Here is a 24229-nt window from a genome sequence, read left to right on the forward strand (position 1 = left end):
CTGGGAATTGTGATCTATGTAAAGTGGAAGCTGTAGGCCCAAACAAACACTGTAAGGTGGAAATCCTGGCCTGGGGGAGTAAAAGGTAAACCTGTCATCCGTCTACGTCCAATCTGAAACATTTGTCCAAGCAACAATAACTTCAGTTGTGCTACAGGGCATACTTAATACTGATATTTTTTAAACTGGTATTACTTCAGGTCTGGTTGTTTTTTACGAGCAACAATTTTAAGATGTTCTACGTTTGTTAATACCAATATAACCATATGACTTGTTTGCTATGTATGTGTAATATTTTTATTGAGATTTTTTTTCCATCATAGTCATAAATGAGAAATGTTGTGTTTGCTTTGCGTCTTTCATTGCTCTTTAAAATGTCAAAACTGAGGAATAAGCATCTACGTTCCTTTGTTTGTACAGATCTCTCTCACACACTTCTGTCTACACTATAGATAGCAGCAGTATTTTTCAGATACCTTTGCTTAAATTAGTACTATATTCACCACCCACAGTTTTGCCACTTATATAGTATTTCTTAAGGTCATAAACTTCATAATATGCCTACTGTCCTGTTCAACTATGTGTCAGTTATACAAAATGACAGCTAGAATCTGATTGGTTGCTATAAGCAACATCTCCACTTCTCCACTTCTCCACTTTTTCAAACCTGCTTTTTAATAAATATACCTCATAGGGTGTGATATACAGTTGTCCACAAGTGCATTTGTGCTTCATTATTTTACCCTTAAAACTTGTTGCGCTGTGCATGCTCACAACTTGTGCCAGTATTGTGAACTAATGTATCTAACACTTGTGGCCCATTGCGCTTAGAACTGGAGTTTTTATGTGCAAGCATTGTAACAGTAAGTGTGTGCAGAGGCCAGTTGAACCATGTTCCTTTGAAATTCATCATATTTATGTAGTTCTTTGAAATACAATATATCCCTCACTAACAGTAAATTGGGCGCTGATGATGATTATTGTCACATATATGCTCCAGACGCAAGATTTAAAGTTGCACATATATTAAGAAGCATGTAATGTAAAATACAGTGTGCATATATGGCCAAAATTTGTATTCAACTCAAAATCACCCCCATAGGCCCCATTATGTAAAATAATTATTTTTCTCAGATAACTTTACACCTTGCACTACGCTTGCCGTGTGCACAGGGTACAAACGTATGTAAGTCAAGTCACAGCCCTGTGGATGCACTTGCAGTCAACAGGGGAATTCAATTGGCCGCGTTACCTGCGCACTATTGCTGTCATTACGGTAATAGTGCGCGTAAATACAGTTATTACAGTAGTTTTAACGCCGGCTTTTTAGCAGAAAGCCGGGTTAATATTACTGTAATAATGGTAATACGTTTAATGCGGCGGTACTTTGGGGGGAATTAAATTCCCCAAAGAAGTAAATTTGCACTGACCTATTTTTTTTCGTTACTGACTGATGAAAATGTCTTTATAAGTTAGTGACTGTCAGTAAATGTATTGATGGCTGACAACAAATGTGTAATTAATGTAATCAATAATCAATGTAATCAGTACTCAACGTGTGTTCTGATTTCATGTCTCATGAGTGCTCATGCAGAGTATGAAGTATTCTTGGGGGCAGATTCAATTAGGTGGAAGGTCACGCAATGTGTCTCAAGAACAGTCCACGCAGACACATCATGTCAGAGTTTTTACAGAGATTTACGCTCATTTTTACTCGCGTCCCATAGAGATGCAGGGAAGCTGGCAATATGTGCGTCTGAACATCTAGCCGAAGTTAAGCTGCACCTCTCTCTAAATTGAATCTGCCCTTCAGAGTGTATGAATGTAATTTATTGATTATCTGCCCTAAATGAAAGTATTAACATGTTTCATTCATTTTGTATTTTATAATTCTAGAATAAGAATAAGGCCAGGTTATTCAAAAAGGCATTTTAAATTAAGTAAATCTCTTGTATGCTAATCCACATAGTTCAAGGCATGCCATTTTATTCTGCAGAAATATGTATTCATAAGTGATCTGCAATAAAGGTACCATTGTGGCAGAGGTATTTGTAAAGCATGTCTGTTGCATGCAAAATCACAAAGGAAGGAAATTAGTAGCCTCTATTTAGCAGTCCAGTTTTGGTGCATGTTGGGAGAATTTAAAGAGAATTAATGAAATTCCCTAAACCAAACCAGCCTGGTGAGTCAGAAGTCTGTTTTTCTTTGACCTCTATTTTTTTCTCTTCTGTCCCTATTAACACTTTCTCACTATTTATACATTTACCAGTCTCCCCAGTGGCCCTGAGGCTACAATTGGAAGGGAGGTGGGAGCTTGCTGGCCCTGCAGCTGTCTGTCTTTGACTGACTGAAAGTGGGAGCTCTAGGGAAGGAATGATTCAGAATGTGAATTTCAGATGACTGGGGAAGGGGTGGGAGGGCGCTGAGTGATCTGGGGGACTACGATGTGTGTAAGGTGGGAGGTGTTGATGGAAGGGAAAATAGAAAAGTAATGAATACAGTGGGAGGAGATGCACAGTGGGAGGGATAGAAGGGAATCTGGAGAACAGGAAAGATGTCCGTGGGAGGAGAAACGGGAGGAGTGAACTTTGAATGTGATTTGAAAGCAAGGAACAAGTGCACATGAAGGCAGAAAGCAAAGCTGTGTGTGTAAGTTGTCTGTGTGTATTCTGCTCCACACACACTGCCAGTCCAGCGGCTTGGGTGCGAGGTGGATGGTGACCTCGATGTCACGGTAATAACTGGGCTGCTGAAGGATTTCCGAGTTGTTCCTATTTCTATACAAAATATATTCAGCTGAGCTGCAAGATTATCGGATGCGTGTTCTCCTAATCACAGCACTTGATAGACTCGTAACCTTAGGACATAGACGTCATTAGTGACTGATAGCGAACCGAGCTGCATTCCCAGGTAATATAATATTGTACATAAATGCAATAGAGCATATGTGTTTATATGATTACTGACTTGACCCATTTATGTCAATGAGATCTGTCTATTGCTTTCGGTCTACGGCTCCAGTGTTCGTGGTGTGGGGTCCGCAGACTACTGCATTAGTGTGGGGTCCGTGGACACTTGAATGTATAGGGATATATAAAATATGTGTGTATAACAATACGTCTTCATGGCATGTTTTATTTACATTCAGGTAACTAGAATATATATATTTACTTATACAGTTCATATAGACTGATTGAGGTCAGCTTGTAAAAGCCTGTTTATCCTGTATTGCATATTAGCAACCTGATGTAAATGTAACACGAATGTTGTTTTAATTTCCTTATTGAATTCTCTCTGTGCTGATTAATACCTTGCGTTGAAATGACAGCTTGTAGACAACAATATAAAAATAGCTTTGACTTAGTCCAGTTTTATGATAATTAAAGTGACATCAGCTGTAATGGGAATGCAGGACTTTGTGAGCTCACAGGCTCATGCAATGACTCAGTGTGTGTGACCCGCTTGGTCGTGACAATAATCAGCACAGTGTGTTTCCACTAACTGCTATTAATGGAGATGATGGGTTGTTGTGGAAATAATGACCGTTTCACGTAGACCAGCTTGTACTTTATGTACTGAATGCTGTCCAAGTTGCCTCCAGCCCCTAATAGTAGGACACTCAGCTGGAGTTTATTTGTTCTATTCTATATTTAGGATATGTATCCGCATCTCTGTTATGAGAACCAGTCATGTCACTGGGGAACTAGAGTGCATGGCAATTGGAATCCTGAACGTTTTTATTGTTTGTTTTGTAAAATAATATGTACATTGCGGTTGAAATGGACAGGTATATGGTGGTATGCCCTACTGCTACCTCTACTGCTTTCATTGTAAAACTATCCAATTCACTTATGTATTCCATACCGCCACTTCTAAATTTCAACTTTGAACACTAAAATAATAAAGAATATATATCTTTTAAATTTGTCATGAATATATAATCTATTTGGTTATTTCTCTAATTACATTTAGATGGCTCAAAATGTGGATACCCTGCATTCAAATTGTAATGGCTATGGAATGGTAGAAATGTAATCAGCCTTATTTAAATTTACAATGTATGTTTTGTACCAGTAATAATGTGAGATTTTATTGGTCTGGTTTTCATGCATTAAAGCCATGAAGACTCCATTTTGAAGAATAACTTTGGCAGACTTTCAACTATTAAATTGATTCAGGCAAAATCTACAGACAAATAAATGTTATTGAATAAATGTATTCTACAGGTTGGTTACCAACCTTTGGTTCTAACCATGCACTACTGTTGTTCTATTTTGACTGTGGTGTTTCACAAGATGTAAAATATTGTTTGATCTTTGTTTTGTGAGACTGTAATCTCTGTTAATGAATGACTCCTGAATGACAGGACTTTACAGAAGATGGTCAGATCTTTTGAAGTAAGCTCTGGACACTTCTAGATAGGAAAATGGTCTTTGTAATTGCATCTCTTGTTCCAGCTGGCATCTTACATGAAGCAGAAGGACTTTCATTCCTCCCATACAGTAAATCTACATTAGAGCTTGTATCCCCTAAGGATGAGCATAGATTAGAAGCAGTATATTTGGAGACCTCTTTGAAAACATGTTTATTAATGCCCTATGGAGGGTTTTTATATGCAGTTAGGTAATTTATAGTGAGAAATAGTGATGTAACTGTAGTCCGCCCCCCAACCCCAATGAAATTAGTTCGTATGTAACCTTGTCATAATTGCCTTAAATTATAAGGCTATTTTTAATAAGTAATTATAATCTTAAGTACATTTTTAAATTTTCCAGCAATGTTCATTAAAACATGGACATACATTATTCTTTACATGCATTTCATCTATTTGTATTAATATGAGAATGATTTCATATTATTTGCTCTGCTGATGTAAAATTAAGTTCAGTATTAAAAGGTGGAAATTGAACAATGATACCCAGTGATCATATTGCCAAGGTAATTAGCGGAATGCTTGCTTGGCATCCCCATGATATCAGTTTGGTACAAAGGGTTTCTCTGGCATGGGTGTATCCTTATGTACCAATCGGGAAGAAACCGTTTTCTTCAAGATTTATTGTTTTAGAAAGCCTTAGGGTTGTCATCACTTTATTATTGAAATGCACTATATTGGACCGCACAGAGCATTTTAAGCACATGTTATGAGCTGCGAGAATTGCTGGAATAGAAAACTAAAAAAATGGGCACAAGCACATCCGCTGGTGGAAAAGTGTGAGCGTGAAAAGCATCTGTGTGCACCAACCTTGATTTTTTTTTTAAAGAATAATGTGACCGTTTTGGATAAGTACTAATCTGGCAGTGCTAAGGCATGAAAATGGAACCCAGTGACCCAATTTCCACTAGTACTTGTGGCTGGGAGTGTTTGTGCCGCAGTGCCGTTTGTTTGGCACCAGGGGCAGGCTTGACTAGAGGGCAGTGGGCATTCCCCCACCCCGGCCAGTTCCATAGTGGGCTACCATGGGATGGGTCTACCTGCTTTTATTTTCCTTTAAAATGTTCCTAAAAGGCTCCTGAGCTGAGTCTCGCCCCCACAGGATAAAGTTTGCCAGCCCTCCCCTGTTGGGCGCTGTACTCTCTGTTTACGTGTATTCACCACATGTGAATGTATTCTGGTCAATGGAGTGACCTCCATTGACTTCCTCATCCCCCCACCCTGACCGTAAGTGCAAGCTTGTTACCCACTGCGTGTCAAATGTAACACCAATGAGTAATGAACGTTAGAATGCCACTGAATGTTGTGTCAAATACTAAAATAGTCAGATTTCTGGACAATTACAGAGAAGTATATGCTTTAGAAAGATGTGGTTTATGTGTAGGGGGAGGGAAATCAATGTGTCTACAAATAAGCACTCTGTAATCAAATCAACACTCACAATAACTGAGGTTTAAGTAATGAGTGGCAATTATGTGTGTTTATAATAGCAAATGTGAGTGGTACTTGCTGCTGCGTTGCAAACTCTACCCTCATGTTACGTTCCTGGAGGAATCTTGTTACCACTGCTCATGTTTCTCTAGCAAAGGATTAATTCAGCACGGGATAAACAATGATGTTACAGTAGCAGCTATTCTTGGATACATCATGAGACATGAAACTAATCCAATGCAAACATAATCAAGACTAAATCCTTTAGTATTGCACTTTGCAAAAGCTGCAAATGGGCTAGTGGGGAATAAATCTATGGTTCTGTGCTCACTAACCCTGTGCTTGTCATATTATATAGTACTGTGAGGGACGTCCATTGGTTTTTCAACGTCCATTGATTTTCTTAAGGCAGTATTACAAAATTGCCAGTAATTATTGCATAAAGAGCATGCCTGACCTACTGGTAGTCTGATGATAACAATCTGTGAAGACTCCTAAATCCACAGAGGGAATCCATATGCCAATGTATGCATCAGAACCCCCCTTCCCCGCCGCACAGTCCTGTAACAGCTGACAAAAAAGTGTGGACTATAGCAGTGATGGCTAACCTGTGACACTCCAGGTGTTGTGAAACTACAAGCCCCAGCATGCTTTGCCAGTAGATAACTAGCTGATGGCTGGCAAAGCATGCTGGGACTTGTAGTGTCACAACACCTGGAGTGTCACAGGTTAGCCATCACTGGCCCATAGAGTGGGCTGTGTGGATACAAGTCTGTAGGGTAGCTAAACATCACACTGTAATGCATTTAAGCCAGTGGGTCTAAAGATCCATACCCACCTAGCTGGTTTTCATGCATTTGCATGGCAAACGTAAGAGCCCTAATATATAAAAAAAAATAACTTTGTTCCCATAATAATAGATATATTTAACAGTAAACAATGTTTATCACATTTACTGCATGAATCCTGTCCAAAGTGCACCGTGAACACATTCTTTAATTGGCAGTATATCATTTTAAGTGTAAAACTACTTTTTTTTTTTTTTTTTTTTTTTTTTTCTTTTATTTGAAAAGCACCTTCCGACTTTTAAGCATGTATTTGACATGTCCATGTCTTCTGATTCTTTTCAGTCCCATTTGTTTTTTTTTATGTGACTAAATAAATACTTTTTTTTTTTTTTTCTTTTATTTAACATTTTTTACATCTTAATCTAGTTAAATTAACTTTTATTAAATTGGAAAGAGCTTGTGTTTGCACAGGAATATATGGCAAAAGAGACATTAAGTTACCACATCTGAGGACACTTTAAAATGCCAACCCCAGCAAATGCTTGTGTTTTGCGCATTGCTAGCTCCTTGCTGTGCTCTGATGGCGAATATGATCAAAAGCTGTTCAGCTATGCTGGCAACAGCTGACCAGTTTTGTAGTGCAGAATAGGGACTTCAATGTTTTATGACCCATCTGCCAGCATGTGCCTAATTAATAAGGAAAGTGTCTGTGAGAGTGGAAGGAGCAACTGGCCGCCTCTCGCAGGCACTGAGTCCTATTAAATATATCTGCTGTCAGTCTGTATGTGAGATTTTGTGTAGTTATGACCCCCCCCCCCCCCCCCCAGAAAATGACACATGAAACATCTGATAACATTGGCATTATAAATTAGTCATAGTAGTTGTATTGACTGTTTGTATATGTGTGAGTGTGTATATATAATATATTCTACTGGATGCTCTGCTCAGTGCACATCACGGTCTGCACTTGAGAGGTGGTTCCCTTTTACTAAAGGTGTGCGGGTTGGCGCATAGTGCAAAGATGGACTCATCATATGTAAGTCCAACCACGTTAGTACCACGCCTTTTAGTAAAACAAAATGTCTGTTTTTCTCCTAAAATAAAAATGCTTATTGTAGTCTCATAGCTTAAATGAATCATACATGAAAGAAGATGGAGACTGTCTTTATTACATGTGACAAATGTGTGTCAAACTTTTAGTATAGTGCTCTTAGTGAGCCTGGAAATGTTGTTCTGCGGTGAACCATGGATGTGCAAAATTGGCCCATTAAAAGCATAGGATGAGACCCAAAGACTGCTAGCTCTGAGCTTTGTGTTGTGCTAGGCCTCTTTATAAAGTGTGCCTTTTCCGTCCCCCTTTCTCATTTCAATAACTCATATTTGCCAAGATTGGCTTTGGGAGATCGGGTGTGAGGTGGGGGAGGGAGTCAATGAACCGCTTTATTTGGGTCTGCCCTCTAAATTGACATAACATGTTCTGGCCTAGTACAGCAGGCCGCTTAACTTATCAAATGGCCGGGAACCGGAAGGTTGCTCTGCTCTACCAGGAGTCCAGAAGGACTCCCAGAAATTCCAGGAGAGTAGGCAACTGTGCAATAACTCAACAATCCTAAATGTATTCTCATGTCTGTGCTGCTCTGCAGATCTAGGTTGAGTGGTGCATCTACTCTGTACTTTACTCCACCTGACTCCTCTGCACTCCTTTCTGCTCCTCTGTAAATTCCACCATCTTGCTATTTAAGCCCCCATGCACTTTGCTGGAAATCTACTCGCATTTGCTAGGCTCCAATTGTGGAGGGCACCATGTCTTTTGCACTGCACAACAGAAGTTTTGAACTTTTTAAATTACCTCCCTGGGGTGGGAAAACAAATGGTGCTGGGTATTTGAAATATACAAAACTTTTTATATGCTGCAGCATGGTAAATACCCAACAAAGCTTATTATTGCCTCATGCATGGGCAAATCATGTTATGCAGTGATCTATAGCGGATGAACTTGAGGCTGTTCTAACCATATTTTCAACGGTTATTCTACTGAGTTTTTAGTTAATTCTCTCTTAAATCAGTATTATGGGCCGGGTTGTTAACAGGGGAGAACCAGTTTTTCCCTTATACACCACAGATGACATGTATATTGTTCAAGAGTTAGACGTATAAAGGCTCCTTCACAAACACTAGCTAGGTGTAACATTTTGACGTCTGTCTCTTGCAGCTATTTAAAGATGCTATTTTTACAGACTTTGCTGTGAATACCACAAGTACTCGCATGCTATTTTAACAGGTGTCACTGTTTAGGGACAAATAGGCTGTTCCATTTACTCATCAATGGCACTGGTAGTGTTTTGCAATGAAAGGCCTCACAGTACTGAATGCTGTCATGAGTTAAGTGGTTACTATTAGCTTTTCATATAAATTAGTCTTGATAACTTTTAAATGTGTGCTCTTTTCTATTGTATCTATCAGTTTTTGATGCTTATTGGAGATACTGAAATCAGCCACATATAGTGTCTCGTAACCGAATTGTTGAATTGGACCAAAAATGTAAAATATTTGCTGGAATTTCTAAACTTTTTGAACGATTGGCAAAAATCAAATCCGTTTACACAAAGGGTAAGCCTGTGTAATCTTAAATTGATAAATATAAAATAACAAATAATATTTATTCTTAACACTTTTTTTTTATGTTAGACATATTATTTAAACAGTTTGTTTTTTTTAAAAAAAATATTTAAACACAAGTTTCAAACCACAGATTTGAATTAGTGTCAGCTAGTAATTGTGCTGTAAACATATTTGCGGTCATCAAAGATTTTCTAGCATCTTTACTATTATAATGTAATGCTGCAGAAAACAGCCATTTTTGAAACATTGCAGACCTCAATTGTTTGTCTTGAATATTGCTTAAGTCAAATATTTACCTCTTAATATTAACAATAGCAGTTCCATAAGACCATGTTCAAGGATGAATGGTTGCCCCTTCAGTATGGTAAACTAACTAAGGCCTCTGTATGAAATAGGGGAGTTCTTAAATGTGTTTTTAGCATTTTGAGAAAAATCTAGCTCCTATAAAGGATATGTAATGACGTATACATGTTTATATTCATAAAAATCTATCTCTTTTTGATGTGAACCAGCACATTCACTATAGTATCCTGAGAGCTCCCATCTATTCACCAATTTACATATCATTAACCTACTTGGTCTCTAGATGTCAAATATAATAATATGCTTTCCTTATGGTTAGCAGCAAGGAGGATATACACTTATAGCAATATTTTACAGAAACATTATTTTTAAAGCATATCCTTTTGCCTATATATAGCAGAGGCAGACTTTTTTTTTTTTTGTCAACAAATATGAATCAGACTTGCCTACGTTTCATGCCTGCCCTCTGAGAGATGTGGAGGGCACACATGAGAATAAGATATGGACGTGACTTGGTGATGCATTTCGCATCATCAGGTAGGCATAGCAATATGTATGGTGATGCTACTTGCAACATCATGCCCCTTCCTACGCGGTGATTACTGAAGTGGCTGTGATTGGATTCCGCAAATCTCTGCCTGTCCCTTGCTCTCAGGGAAAGGGACCTTTGCGGGAAAATTTCCCACTCTCGAGGACATGTTCAGCTGCCCTGGTGATATTTAATTGATCAATTGCGGTAGGATATATATGTGTGTGTGTGTGTGTGTGTGTGTGTGTGTGTGTTTTTAATAAATATTGCCACATACTCATAAATGTGCCCCTAACCAATGAGGATGCAGCTTATTCATTTGCTAAAAACTAGTAACATTACTGAGGCATATAAGGTCATACTTGCCAACTCTCCCGGAATCTGGGTCAGTCTCCCGGCCTCCCGAGACAGAGGGCAATTTTCCCGATTCCCGGCCAGCGCTGGAAAGTAAATGGAGGGGGTGTGGCTTTTTTGCATAATGGATGCGCCATGTTTGGCCCCGCCCCCTAGTTTTATTGGTCGGAAAGGGTGGTGACCGCTTTGGGTTCGGGGCTAAAGACACGATTCTTCGAGCCCCGCCCCCACACACACACCTGCCCCGGTCCTCCTGGGACACAAGCTGCCAATGTTGGCAACTATGCAGAAGGTTTTTTGTTTATATGTGGGTTGATCTCAGAATTCTGGTGTGCACAATGACATATGCCATGTGGTTTATAGGTTGTTTTTTTTAACAATTGCTATGTAGAATGAGGCCCTGCAAAGCTGACTTGGTATTATGTACATAATTTCACGGTAGAGCTTAATGCACTCAATATCTTGGCTTTATAAAAATACATTGACTTCAATTGTGTGTGCTAAAGACAAGTTGCTGCTGCAAAGTACAGTCAGTTATGATTTTTCTAATCTAATTTCCCTTCTATATTTGTCTATTATGGCTGTCTCTGAACACCAAGCACTTCAGAATACATTAACACTACTCTTTATTGAAGCCATTTTTTATTTCCGTGCTTTTTGTCAAACCACATTTTTTTTATATTGCTTTGACACCAAAGTCCCATTGTGTTCTCCTGTCAGCCAGAGTCTAGCTGACAAATGAAAATGGTTTCTGAATGCTGTCACAATGATTCTTGTCCTGTCTAGACAGGAGTTTGTTGGTGAAGGTGGTTAAACCGCTTACCACAGCAAAAAAAATAAATAAATCAATATTTCTTGGTACACCCTGTTCATTTATGCTGTACGTTGTACTGATCTGTTCACACGTGACCCTACATGAGTGAGGTCTTTGCCATTCAATTGCAAGTGTCTATGCAGGTGTGTTCATCTGTCATTCTTGCTTTTGTAATACACAAATGTGCCTATTGCAAAATGTAACAGTCACGTTTTTCATAAAAATGTTCAGTTTCCTCGTTCTTTTATATAACTCTTTTGTTTGTAACATTGATTGCAAAATAATGTAGAATCCAGGAGCTGGCTAAATATTCTAAGGAACCATGGAATAAGTTAATACATTGATATATAATGTATACATATTATATTTTATTTTTTATTATGATATGTGGGAGCATTTTCATCTTTTAATCCACTGGAAGTAAAGACGCTGATCTGCTTGATGCCCTTCCCTACAATGAGACCATTAGCTGGCCAAGAGTGCCAATAGCTCTCTCAACCAAAGACAAGTGGTTTCCCATGCGAGCCATGATGTGATTTGCAGGTTGCTCGTTAATAGAGACTAAGACTAATTTTAATCTCCATGTGGGGGGGTATTACCAATGAAATGGCGCAGCTACATTACAATGAATGGGCTGTAGGAAGAAATTGGAAAATACAGCAAAACACTGGTGTAACTGCTCTTGCTAACCCATAGTGGGTATGTACAAGATACTCTCCCACAAAAATAATTGGACTTATTAAAGTGTAGAGACATGTTTTGAATGCACTGATATGGAGCATAAAGCATTCAAAAACCCACACTGCAGCAGAAATGCAAGTATGAACACCAATGGGTATGGATACACAGAAATTTCTCTTTCTAGTGTAAATTACTTATCTGAATGTAGCAATTCAGATGTTTTTGTAATTTAAAGATGAAAAGCGTGATATAACATGGAAGCCTATTTGCACCATAAATTCCCAATGTATTTGTTCTACCTCACATATTTTTGTGGGTGTTATTCTTGTGTATACAGTAGATGTTGTATATTTGCATATTTCACAATGCAAAGGAAATTAACTGCAAATAACCATTATTGGCTAATATATAGTGTTCATACATGTTTGTTTTTCTATTGAAACTGTTGTCATAATTGCTCTGTTTCAAGGAAATGTGTCATATAGCTCAGGATTTCATTTGAGGTACAAAATGTATTTAGAAAAATAATTTAACTTTAAATATAGTAGCAATGATTTACATTTATCCATATGGAAAGCACTCCTGTTTCACAGGGTATGTTGGCTCTGTCTTACATGGAGTCACCAGCCTCTCCTCCTGACGTGAGCATTTATGCTGTCAAAGTTTAGAACTCTGTGGGAGATGCCTGGACTTCGGCTTCAACTTCGTACTGCACCCATGTACCAAGGGTAGTAAACTAGATTGCTTTATGAACAAAGCTTTCATTAAATAGATCATAAATATTACACCTTTACTCGCTTATTTACATTTACAGATCTTTTTTTATTAGAAAAAGGCACTGAATTTTGAATTAAATGGAATGGATACCCTAACTCTTTGGTTAATTAATTTTACAGACTGTCCTCTTATATTAAGCTGATGAGCATGTGATCCCCAGGTGGTTAAACACTGGCTTTACTTTACATCTTAAACATAACCCATACTTGCCCACTCTCCCGGGAATGGCCAAGACACCCAAATTCTGGGTAGGTCTCCTGGACTCCCGGAAGAACAAGCCATTTTCCCGCATCTTACCCAGTTCCTAGTGAAGTGAGCAGGATGGGAGTCTCTGTCTTGATTCGCAGTGAATCGCATAATTTTGGCCCCATCCACACAGCAAAATGACACTTTCACGTCATTGCCTTGTGGGGGCAAAATTATGCGATTTGCCTCACCCTGTCCCCTTTTAGTCCTAATACTTCACCACCCTTCTGGGATCTCCTGGAGGGGAGGTGTAAAAAGTTGGCAACTATGACCTAAACACTATTTTAAGTACAAGGTGGGGCATATACCCTTTATCTCTACTGTATCAATAGTATAGATGAGTGCCAAGAAGCAGCTCTAATTCTATTATCTACTAAGCTCTTCAGCTTTGTGTTTCATAAGCTTAATGAAAATTACCCTTGCAACAAATATGGGGGAGGGATGTGTAGGCTGCGGTATTTGTACATACTCTGTTAATACCTGATATAACTAGTCTCCTATTTACTACATCTCTTTTGAAATGTTCTAAGCAGACATAACATTTTATCCTAAAGTCTTATGTCTGTGTATGAGACATGGCATTTTTACTGACCTGGATAGTCTAGACTTTGATATCTACATAGAAGATGTTTCAGTTGTGTGACTAAGTTTAGCAATCTGATCTAATGAACCTTCCCTGCAAACTGAACACTGTTATGTACAGTCCTGACTTTTGCCACTTCATATGTTTAGCTTGGGTCATTTAGTTTCCTAAAACTCAGAGAAGATGTGTAATATAGCATCAAATGCGGAAAAAAGTGCAGAATAAGCGTATGTTTGCTCTGTTCTTCTATACCTATTGATCTGGTTTGATTCGTTTATTTTTGAAGCTAGAACTCTTTCGATAAACAGCCAAAGACTTGCTTGCCCCTATTTCACAAACTCTAATCGTTGTAAGAATGTCCCAATTTCTTAGTTACATACTTGGCCCCGAATCCATGTCTAGCCATCGAGAAACAGTTGGACTCATTATATCATGGTCTGTGCCTGCTAAGCTGTGACACGTGTACTATTGAATTTTTTTATTTTTTTTTTATCAGATACCCAACCCGCAGCAAAGCAAATATATAAAACTGCTTCGTGTTTTCTTCATCTGACCATGAGCCTTCCCCTTATTTGAATGCAAATAATCTTTTGTAGGAGATGAAAGGAATCGTTAGTGAAGGCTGAAGTCCCAGCAGTCCTACATATGTGTGTATTTTGGACTTTGGATCTTTCTCATTGTTTACTCGCAGAGCTGTCTCATTCTTGAGTTGATCTGAATACTTCCTTTGTTTGGCTATGCTGCCAGGAGCTAGAAGTGTGTGAGTAGTGCATTTTGTCCCCAGGAATCTAGCTAATAACTTAATAGTCTTTCTCCACCAAGCGCTCTTACAGACATTCTTTGTTGAGAGATATGCTGTACAGATGGAAAGAAAGTACTTAACTGCAGGCTGTCGCTTCACTTCTGGTTCCTGTGATCAGATGTCTGCACAGTCTGCTTTCTGGTATTGTCCACAATCCACACTGATAAAAAAAAAACAACAAAACACTGTAAAAGAGGGTGGGGAATGCATCTGTCGCTTTTTAGATGTAAACAAGAAAGGTTATGGGGCCATGGTTTTTTTTGTTTTTTTTCAAGCTGTTTTCTAAATTTTATATGTCAGAAACAAATAGTTCGTTAAAATCAAGTAAAGTGTTTACCCTAAACCAGAGAGGGAGGTGTAACCCTGACATTGTAACTAAAATGACTAAGAGCGCTATAGCACAAAATTGACTAGACATGTGATTTGTAAACTGAATTTTTTTTTTTTATTTACAGGAGAGAATGCCACAAACGCCGAGTTTGGTAGCCATGTTTGACAGCGGTACTTACAACCGAGACTTGTATGAGTCCAAAGAAGAAAGCTGTTCTGACCTGTATTACCAAGATAACAACCTGCTGTCTGGATCCCTTGAAGCACTCATCCAACACTTAGTGCCCAATGTTGATTACTATCCGGATGTAAGTTGTAGAGAGCTGAAAATAAATCAGTTGTCAGTCTTGTAACTTCACACTTCGGATGCTTATATAGGAAACTTTTTCTGCACCGGAAACATAAAGATAAGTTATCTGTGTAACACTTAGGTTGGGCTGGCAGACGGATAAGCGGAGCTAAGTAACAGGGCTCTGGCATTATGGGTATGTTCAGACTTGTCCATTCAACAAATAGCAGAAACAAATAAAGCTGATCACACACAACAGTTTGTAGAGCGCAATCCTCTGCATCAAATTGTTACACAATTGGTGTGTCTGCATGACACGTAAACCAAATCGGTGCCCATGTTGTGTGTTGTGTGTGTAAAGCTGTCGCTTGCTTCATGAAAAACTAACTGATGGTGACACTTTCAGACTAGTGTTAAAAAAAAAAAAAAAAAAAGTGATCTTTAATTATCCATGTGTAATTTTTTTTTTTTTTTTTTTTTTTGAGTGCTAGGATTTTCTTTAAGTATTTTGGAAAGTGAGAACTCTGTAACAATAGCAGGGATTTGCTTGGGCAGCTGCTGCCTGAAGTGACCACCGAGAGGCCACCTTTCTCATTCAGGACATACGTGCAGCATGGTGGCTTAGTGGTTAGCACTTCTGCTTCACAGCACTGGAATCATGACTTTAATTCCCATATCCCTTATCTGTGTGGAGTTTGTATGTTCTCCCTGTGTTTGCATGGGTTTCCTCCCACACTCCAAAAACATACTAGTAGATTAATTCACTGCTATTAAATTGATCTTGGTCTCTCTTGGTCTGTGTGTCTGTGTGTGTGTGTGTGTGTGTGTGTGTGTGTGTGTGTGTGTTAGGGAATTTAGCTTGTAAGCTCCAATGAGGCAGGGACTGATGTGAGTGAGTTTCCTGTACAGTGCTGCGGAATTAGTGGTGCTATATAAATAGATGAGGATGATGACATTACTGCAGATATTTGTATACAATTGGTGTGCAAAATACAAATATTGACAATTTCATCATTCAGTATACCAATGAGGTATAAACCAATATTGTAAAATTGTAGGAGGAACATTTGTGGTTTTAATTTAATCTCTTTCAATCTGCTTCCTCTGTTTTCCTACTTATAGGTACATTCCAATTTAAGGGGTCATATGACAATCACATGGCTCATCAAATGCAATCCATACTTTGAAAAAATAAGACCTGATTTATTGTCTGGACACACACTGTGCAGTATGTTTATTGAAGGCATGTGTATGGCCATTTCCCTTCTAATAGTTAAATATCTAATAACCCTTTGTCTGTGTTTTGCCCACAGAGAACATACATCTTCACCTTCCTTCTCAGCTCTCGACTCTTCATTCATCCTTTTGAATTAATGGCTAAAGTTGGTCATGTTTGCATAGAACAGCAGCGCCTAAATGAACCTGGAACTGATAAGGTAAGATGTCTCCTAGGTCTCAGAATGGTACAACAATATCTAATTGGTGTTTGCTTATATATTGGACCAATGTATAGTGCAGGTCTGGATAAACTTTTGCCGTCCAGGTGTTTTGAAACTACAAGCCCCAGCATGCTTTGCCGGTAGTAGTCTGCCAATAGCTGGCAGGGTATGCTGGGACTTGTAGTTTCACAACACCTGGAGGGCAACGGGCTGGCCCGGGCTGCTATAGTCTCTACAACTGATCTTGTTGAGTGGCAAAATGGTGGCATTTCACTTTATGCACAAATGTATTCATCATAGAAATGATTAAAGGAAAAGTAAACAAACTCCACAACGAAAAAAACCGAACACTTAGCTTGTCTAGATGAGCAGTTTCTCTCCTTGTGGAATGTAACTAGAGGAAAAAAAAGTTTTCAAATTTTCATTATCTGTATTTGTCAGGGTGTTGGGTTCTTGTTGTGGTAATTTTCATATGTGCTTCCACAGAGCCAAGTGAAGAAATTTGCTCCTAAAATCCTTCAGTTGCTGACAGAATGGACAGAGACCTTCCCTTATGACTTCAGGGATGAGAGGATGATGAGAAATTTAAAAGACACGGCTCACTGCATCACACGCAGGGATGAGGTATTGTAGCACTTCAGGATATATAGCTATTTGCTTTGCAGCAGCTATTGCTTCTGAGAATACCATTTATATAGCTACCATTTAAGTCATTGCTATAGCCATTGGGCCTTATTAACTTTTTCTTAGCCTAGTTTACTTGGAGTAACAAATCCGCAGCTATCGTAACTGAAAATGAAACATTTTATGTACATACAAGGATATTTGTTCTTTTTCTGAAAGTAATGGATAGACATATCTGCCACATATTGACAGCATACTATCCGTAAATGGTTTAATTCAAACTGTGAACACAGTTTTCACTGCTAGGCTGAATTATCCTGCCAGACAAATGAGCATTGCTTGGCAGGGTGTCCTGTGACTTTCAAGATGCCTTTTAAAGGCCGACTGCAACCATGTGTCACAGCACAGACCTGAATAAAATAAATAATACATAGTGCTGAACAGATTGCTACATTGAGTTCACGGAGACCTCCGTAACCTTGTTTCTGTCATACTGCACTGCTTTATCACATGGGAATGACTGCAAACACAAGCTCCTTGTCTGATAGGAAAATAGCTCTGTACATTTCCCTTTTTTTATTTATTAGTCTGTGATTAAAAAATAGCATGAGCGTTTTTCTCCGTGACCTGTGCAGGTCACTTTGGTTCATCATTATATACAACAAGTAAACTTTCTCACAATACTTACATATACATTTAGCATGGCAACATGGCAAAAATATTTTTCAGGTTACATACAAATAGTGATTGAGCACACAACATAACCATAGTTAAGCTAGTAAAAGCGATCTTGTCACTTAAACACAAAGGGAGAAGTCTATTTTGAGGTAAATAAATGGATACATAAACATTCATCTATTCACTGCAAACCTGTGACGTCATTGGAGCATGCGTAACATATTGTTTCTAGTGACTTAACAGGCAGCCTTCTCGTGAATATTGGTTCAGCTCGCATAATGACATAGCTGACATATTTTCCAAGTTCAATAATTGGTGATTGTTTCTCCAATGTTCTTTAAATCTACAAGATGTTTAGTTCATACTTGCCAACTCTCCCAGAATGTCCAGGAGACTCCCGCATTTTGCGCGAGTCTCACGGACTTCCTGGAGAGTGTGGCAATCTCCCGGATCAGCCCACTTCACTAGGAAGTGCCCCACTTCCTAGTGAAGTGGGCAGAATTAGGTCCCAAACGTAATGATTCCTGGTGAATCACGGCGTTTGGCCCCGCCCCCCGCTGTCAAATGACGTGTTTGCATCATTACGTCACGAGGACTGATCCAAAATGACGTGCATTTTGGAGCCCCACCCCCCCCCCACACCTCCCCAGACAGGCTCCCGGAAACCAACTTTCTAAAGTTGGTAAGTATGGTGTAGTAACTAATAATAAGTAAATAGCATGTTTCAAAAGCTAGAAACAATGGCTTCATAAAGTATTCATCAAATGGAGTTTGGCTAACATAGCATGATCCGGTGAGCGGTGACATGCCTGCTCATATGCAAGTGACTGAGTGCAGTGTGGCTTGATGTAGGTGGTGGGTTCGGTATATCATGTGACAAGCATGTGTCAGATACTTGCTCAATCTGCAGTCTGCTAAAAGATACAAACACTCATGTACACATGTGTCAGAAGCTTACTACATATACTATTTTTGACAGTACATATATTGTATTTATTAACCCAGAATGCTTGGGACTTGATGCTCCAATAGCGTAAAACAAGCCTCACCCATTTCCCCCTACTCTGTCCCTGATATAACTCCTTCTCAGGAGAAGCTACTTGGTGATCATGTCTGTGTTTATGACCTTGTTACAAATCGACATCAAATATATATATATATATATATATATATATATATATATATATATATATATATATATATATATATATATATATATATATATATATATATATATATATATATATATTTCATTTTTTTTTTTTTTATTTTTTTTTTTTACTTTCTGGCTTTCAAAACTTTGTGGATAAAAGAGATCCTGTGCCTGTATATAGGCACAAGGCAAATCTTTTGGTGTCACTTGACTAGTCCTGACGCTGTTTTGCAAACACAAAGTTACACTATATTTAAAATGTACCTGAAATGCTACTTCCACCACCAACTGTCTCAACCTTTGTTTAGTTCAGGAAGAACTGGCCTATTTACTATCTGAACAAACAACGTCAGCTATAGCTATTTATTGTGCAAAGTGTGAATGCATCAAGGTCCATAGCATTAGACATTGTTTATTGTCCGGCTCCTTAATCAACACAAAGTAAAATGGGGGAAGATTCCGAATCAAGTGTTACATTACCCCACAAATGCACAGCAGGGCTCATCTGCACTAATCTAGGTTTACAATGCTATCCCGGCTCAGTGTTTTCAGTGAATAGCTAAACCATGGAACCAGCAATTTAAAAGTAATTCTATCATATAATTCTTTGGGTGTTTTTTTAATGTGGAACAGGGCCAGTCACACAGAATTCAACTTATCAAAACAGACTTTTGTTTATTGAAAGTATGAAGAAAGTGCTAACCCTGTGATCACTGCACTGTGCGTTCCCTTGTGGGAATAATCTGTTTTAAAAGTGTTTGCGCTGGCAAATTCTTCTACTTTAAACTGTTACCGCAAAAGGCTCTTTGCCAAGTGTCCATTGATTACATCAGTGCAGATTAGCAGCAAAACAACAGGACAGCATGCTATGTACTGTGGACATGTACAGGGTTCAAAGAACTAAAGTTTCTAGACTGGGACAGACAGTGTTGGGAATACAACAAAATAGCTTCTGCGTGATTCATATTGGCATTAGCGGTTACTATGTTTATTTAATTAAGATTAACTCAAAAGGCTAGATTTACTGCTAGTACAAAGAGTTGCCTTTACAGAAAGTCACATTCTTAACCTTTAAAGGGAAAATAGGCCCTATTTAGTCAATTTATGAAAAACACTTACAAACACTTTCTTCCTAGGATTAAGTATTTTCTTATCCCTTTAAGCAGAAGTCATGGTTATCCTACTTTTTCATCTTTTTGTTATTGCTGCTCTACATGTTTTTAGTATTGTCTGTTTTATATGTCCCAATACTGTGGTGTCATGGTGTAAACCCAAGAAACATTTAAATGACAAAAACACCTTCCATTCCAGACGTACAGAAAAAATGTTCAGCAGATCATACAGAATTTGATCCGGAAGCTAGCTGCGTTGAGTCAGTACGAGGAACTTATTGCAAAAATCAATGCCCAGTCTGCTGATCGTATGGCCATTCTGAAGAGCAAACCACAGTCCATACAGAGGGATATCATCAGTGTCTGCAGTGATCCCTATACCTTAGCTCAGCAGCTAACACACATAGAACTGGTAAGAAGCAGGTGAAATATTTCTGAATGCAATGGCTTAATGACATTTGCTATAAAAGTACTGTGCTTACGACATCACTGCTTGTTTTACAGGAGAGACTAAGTTATATTGGGCCAGAAGAGTTTGTACAAGCTTTTGTGCAGAAGGATCCATTAGACCATAATGAGGTAATATGTGAAGTCTGTTCATGACTTTTTTTGCAGGGAATGTGAAAGTATAGCTGACACTAATGTTATTGACTAAACTTAATTATATATTCTCTATAATCATATAATCGCTGTGTGGGCAGCACGGTGTCTTAGTGGTTAGCACTTCTGACACACAGCACTGGAGTCATGAGTTCGATTCTCGATCATGGCCTTATCTGTGTGGAGTTTGTATGTTTTTCCCCATGGTTGCATGGGTTTCCTGCGGGTGCTCCGGTTTCCTCCCACAATCCAAAAATATACTAGTAGGTTAATTGGCTGCTATGAAATTGACTGTAATGTGTGTGTGTGTGTGTGTGTGTGTGTGTTAAAGAATTTAGACTGTAAGCTCTATTGGGACAGGGAATGATGTAAGTGCATTCTCTGTACAACGCTGCGGAGTTAGTGGCACTATATATAAATAAATTTATGATCATGCTTATTTTGCAACCCTTACATCCTTTTATATATAATGCCCGCACAGTCCCTTACAATTTGTTGAAACCCCTTATATCTCTTTAGAACGGTTACGGTGATAGGAAGAAGACACGGAACCTGGAAGCCTATGTGGAGTGGTTCAATCGTCTTAGTTACCTTGTTGCAACAGAAATCTGCATGGTGAGGGCAACATTTGATGGCACGGTTACTACCTCACACTCTGAGATGTCTATTGAAATCTAATGTTCTTCTCAATGTTCTGCAGCCTGTTAAAAAGAAGCACCGAGCACGGATGATTGAGTTCTTCATCGATGTGGCTCGGGAATGTTTCAACATTGGAAACTTTAACTCTTTAATGGCAATAATTTGTAAGTACATATGGTAATTATTAACTAAACCTGTTGGTAGATGATAAAGCACAAATGCCTATTATATTTCCTGGTTTCCTAGAGTGAGTCAGACTGTTTTCAGAGTATCATGTTACAGTGTGGCTTCAGAAGCAAAATTCCAAAGAATATCTGAAATCTCACGTTATGTATTAATTGACTACACATTGCTAGTTTTAAGGGCCTTGTTAGTATATAGCTCACTTGTGACAGTGTTATTAGAGTAATGGTTTTCACTTTAACACTTGGATGTCCTAATGGTATAACCCAGCTTGGTGTGCCATCTTTTGGTACAGTTGGTTAGAAGGATCTTGGATTACAGTCGTAGAACTTTGCATAACAAGGGTCCATTTACTAATGTAAACCCTACCAACAGAGTTTCAAATACTAAATATTAGATTGTAAGTAACCTAAATTTGGTTGACAATTACTATTTATTTTATTTATTGGTACTTATAATGTACTTTATTTATTTTTTTTAGTTATATTTAGTTTTGAACATTACTGCTAAGAACAATGTAAAAAGTAGCAGACTGCACTAATAAATGGTTTCAGACGGCTGTCTTCATATAAATAAAAGTCTAATAAACCAGATTGTTTTGTAACTCTATAACCTATATTGCATATTGTTAACACATGCATTGTATAAAAAAAAAATGGCAATATATGATGTATAACAAATGTTATCTTTAATTCAGCTGGCATGAACATGAGCCCTGTTTCTCGGTTAAAGAAGACGTGGGCAAAAGTCAAGACTGCAAAGTTTGATGTGCTTGAGGTAAGGCATGCTGAGTATACCTTATATATACAAAGTAATTTCTCAATAATATGTACATTTTTGATAAATATATTAAACTTTGTTTAGGATGGTGGTTCTCTATTATGCCCACTGGGAAAATAATAGTCTGTGTGCTTAGCTTTCTAGTCTCCTATATAACCTGTACTAGAGTAAAGGATTCATACGGGTCAGCGCAGGTGATGTCATAGAAAACATTACTGGTGGTTTATAGTGCTCCACTTCTGCTCTTCTATCCCAGAAAAGAGTGACTGGATCATCGTTTAATTTGGCACAATTTGGTCACCACACATTATTGATTCACATATGTTTAGTATAAGCGGTCTTCTCTGGTTAATCACTGTTCACTAATGTATAGATGTTTGTGTTCTTACAGCATCAAATGGATCCTTCTAGCAACTTTTACAATTACAGAACAGCTCTGCGAGGAGCAGCACAAAGGTCTCTAACCGCTCATAGCACCAGAGAGAAGGTATGTTATCCAAACAGCTTAGCAAACAGGCATTTGTAGAACATGCAGATGGTACTATTGTTTGTATATTGAATTTCCACATAATGCACATGTATGGGAATGAGGAACTTTTTGTAAGAATAGCTAATCAATTTAGTTTGTATGGTTGGAGTAGATATGAAGACCAAGGACATTTTTAAAAGAGAAAAAACAAACAAATTAGCAGCTGAAGTGTCAAACTCCCCATTGTGATGAAACTGTTCCTAAGTTGTTGACCATACAAATATACATTTTTGTTTTACAATGCTTTATTTTTGTAAGTCCATGATAACTGGTAAATGAGTAAACTCGTTCCACTTTAAAGCTGACTGAAGTTTTTGTTAATTTCATTAATGTAAATTCTTCCAAATTTTGCTTTTTGTATTAGTCATGTCACATGTATTACTATATTTAATCCTTGTAGACTATATGATTGTTCCTTTTCAAGCTTCCTCTTTAGATACTTCTGTGTGAGCTGCAGACACACAGGAAGTTTTGGCCTACTGTGTAATTTTTTTTTATTTTTTTATGCAGTTTATAAAAAAATGGAAGACTGTTTGTTTGATTTTTGCATAGCAAGAAGAGGGAATAATCTAAAGTGATTAGTGATTAAGAATCTAAAGTGATCTAATAGAATCTAAAGTGATTAGCTGTAAATAGTAAACCTACCTAAGCAACGCTGACAATAAGAACATATAGGGTCTGAGTTATTAAGGAGAACAAGCATAAAAAAGGAGTAACTTTGCACGTGGGCAAAACCATGTTGTATTGGAGGGGGAGGTAAGTTTAAAATGTGGGGACAGATTTATATTTGGGATAGGGCATATCCTAGATCAACTTTAAATTTCAGTGTACAAATAAAGCTATCAAGTATTTGTGCGCTAGATGAAAAAACAGCCATTTTTTAACTTGTGTGCAAAATAATAAACTCATTTGCACCCCTTGCATTGTAACATGGGTTGTCCCTGAGAACATTTACTCCTTTTTTTTTTTCTTGCCTTACTTTCCTTAATGACTCAGGCCCGTAGTGTTTACTTCCTGAAACAGAGCAGTCTGCTTAACTAGCACTCTAGTGCAGATTGACGTCATTGTCCAACCAGGCGCATCCCTGCCAAATGAAAATGTCTTGACCTGACTATCCTTGGTTACAAGCTCATTAGACTAGCTTGTACATGCTGGAATAATTTGAATTTAAAACCATGTATTATTCAAAAGCTGTAATGAAGCATAGCAGTTATGCTACATTGATTTAACAGCATCTTGCTCGATATGGGACGGCACAATATTTGCCTGGAAATATAATTAAAATAATCAGATTGCTGAGGGTGTTAATAAGCTGTCTGCAAAGTCTTTCGTTTGTTGTTTCCGACATATGAACTGCTAATCTGGTAACTCTCATTGCCTTTTGTTTCGAAAACAAAACAAAAACTGGTAATTTGAGTCAGTTCTTTACTTTGTAGTCCATTACATTATTTGACAGCTCCTTTTAAAATTCATCTGCTATATGGCATTCCGGAGCAGTGACAAACAAACAT

At 38.1% G+C, this 24229-nt stretch overlaps 1 protein-coding gene across 2 annotated transcripts in view; it reads left to right on the forward strand.

Annotated features, from left to right (window-relative positions):
- The first annotated feature begins 2590 nt into the window (after positions 1–2590).
- RASGEF1B (RasGEF domain family member 1B) overlaps positions 2591–24229 on the forward strand; it is a 28252-nt gene continuing 6613 nt past the window's right edge. The window contains exons 1-10 of one of the 2 annotated variants that reach the window (XM_075204550.1): positions 2591–2910; positions 14818–15000; positions 16295–16417; positions 16907–17044; positions 20187–20399; positions 20492–20566; positions 21107–21202; positions 21288–21390; positions 22107–22186; positions 22581–22676. In XM_075204550.1, the coding sequence (XP_075060651.1) occupies positions 14824–15000; positions 16295–16417; positions 16907–17044; positions 20187–20399; positions 20492–20566; positions 21107–21202; positions 21288–21390; positions 22107–22186; positions 22581–22676 (1101 nt within the window). In that variant the 5' untranslated portion in view covers positions 2591–2910; positions 14818–14823. The remainder of the gene's footprint in view (positions 2911–14817; positions 15001–16294; positions 16418–16906; positions 17045–20186; positions 20400–20491; positions 20567–21106; positions 21203–21287; positions 21391–22106; positions 22187–22580; positions 22677–24229) is intronic. The other variant, XM_075204551.1, reaches the window with a different exon arrangement.

Source organism: Mixophyes fleayi, chromosome 1 (genome assembly GCF_038048845.1).
Source record: "Mixophyes fleayi isolate aMixFle1 chromosome 1, aMixFle1.hap1, whole genome shotgun sequence".
Lineage (NCBI taxonomy): Eukaryota > Metazoa > Chordata > Amphibia > Anura > Limnodynastidae > Mixophyes > Mixophyes fleayi.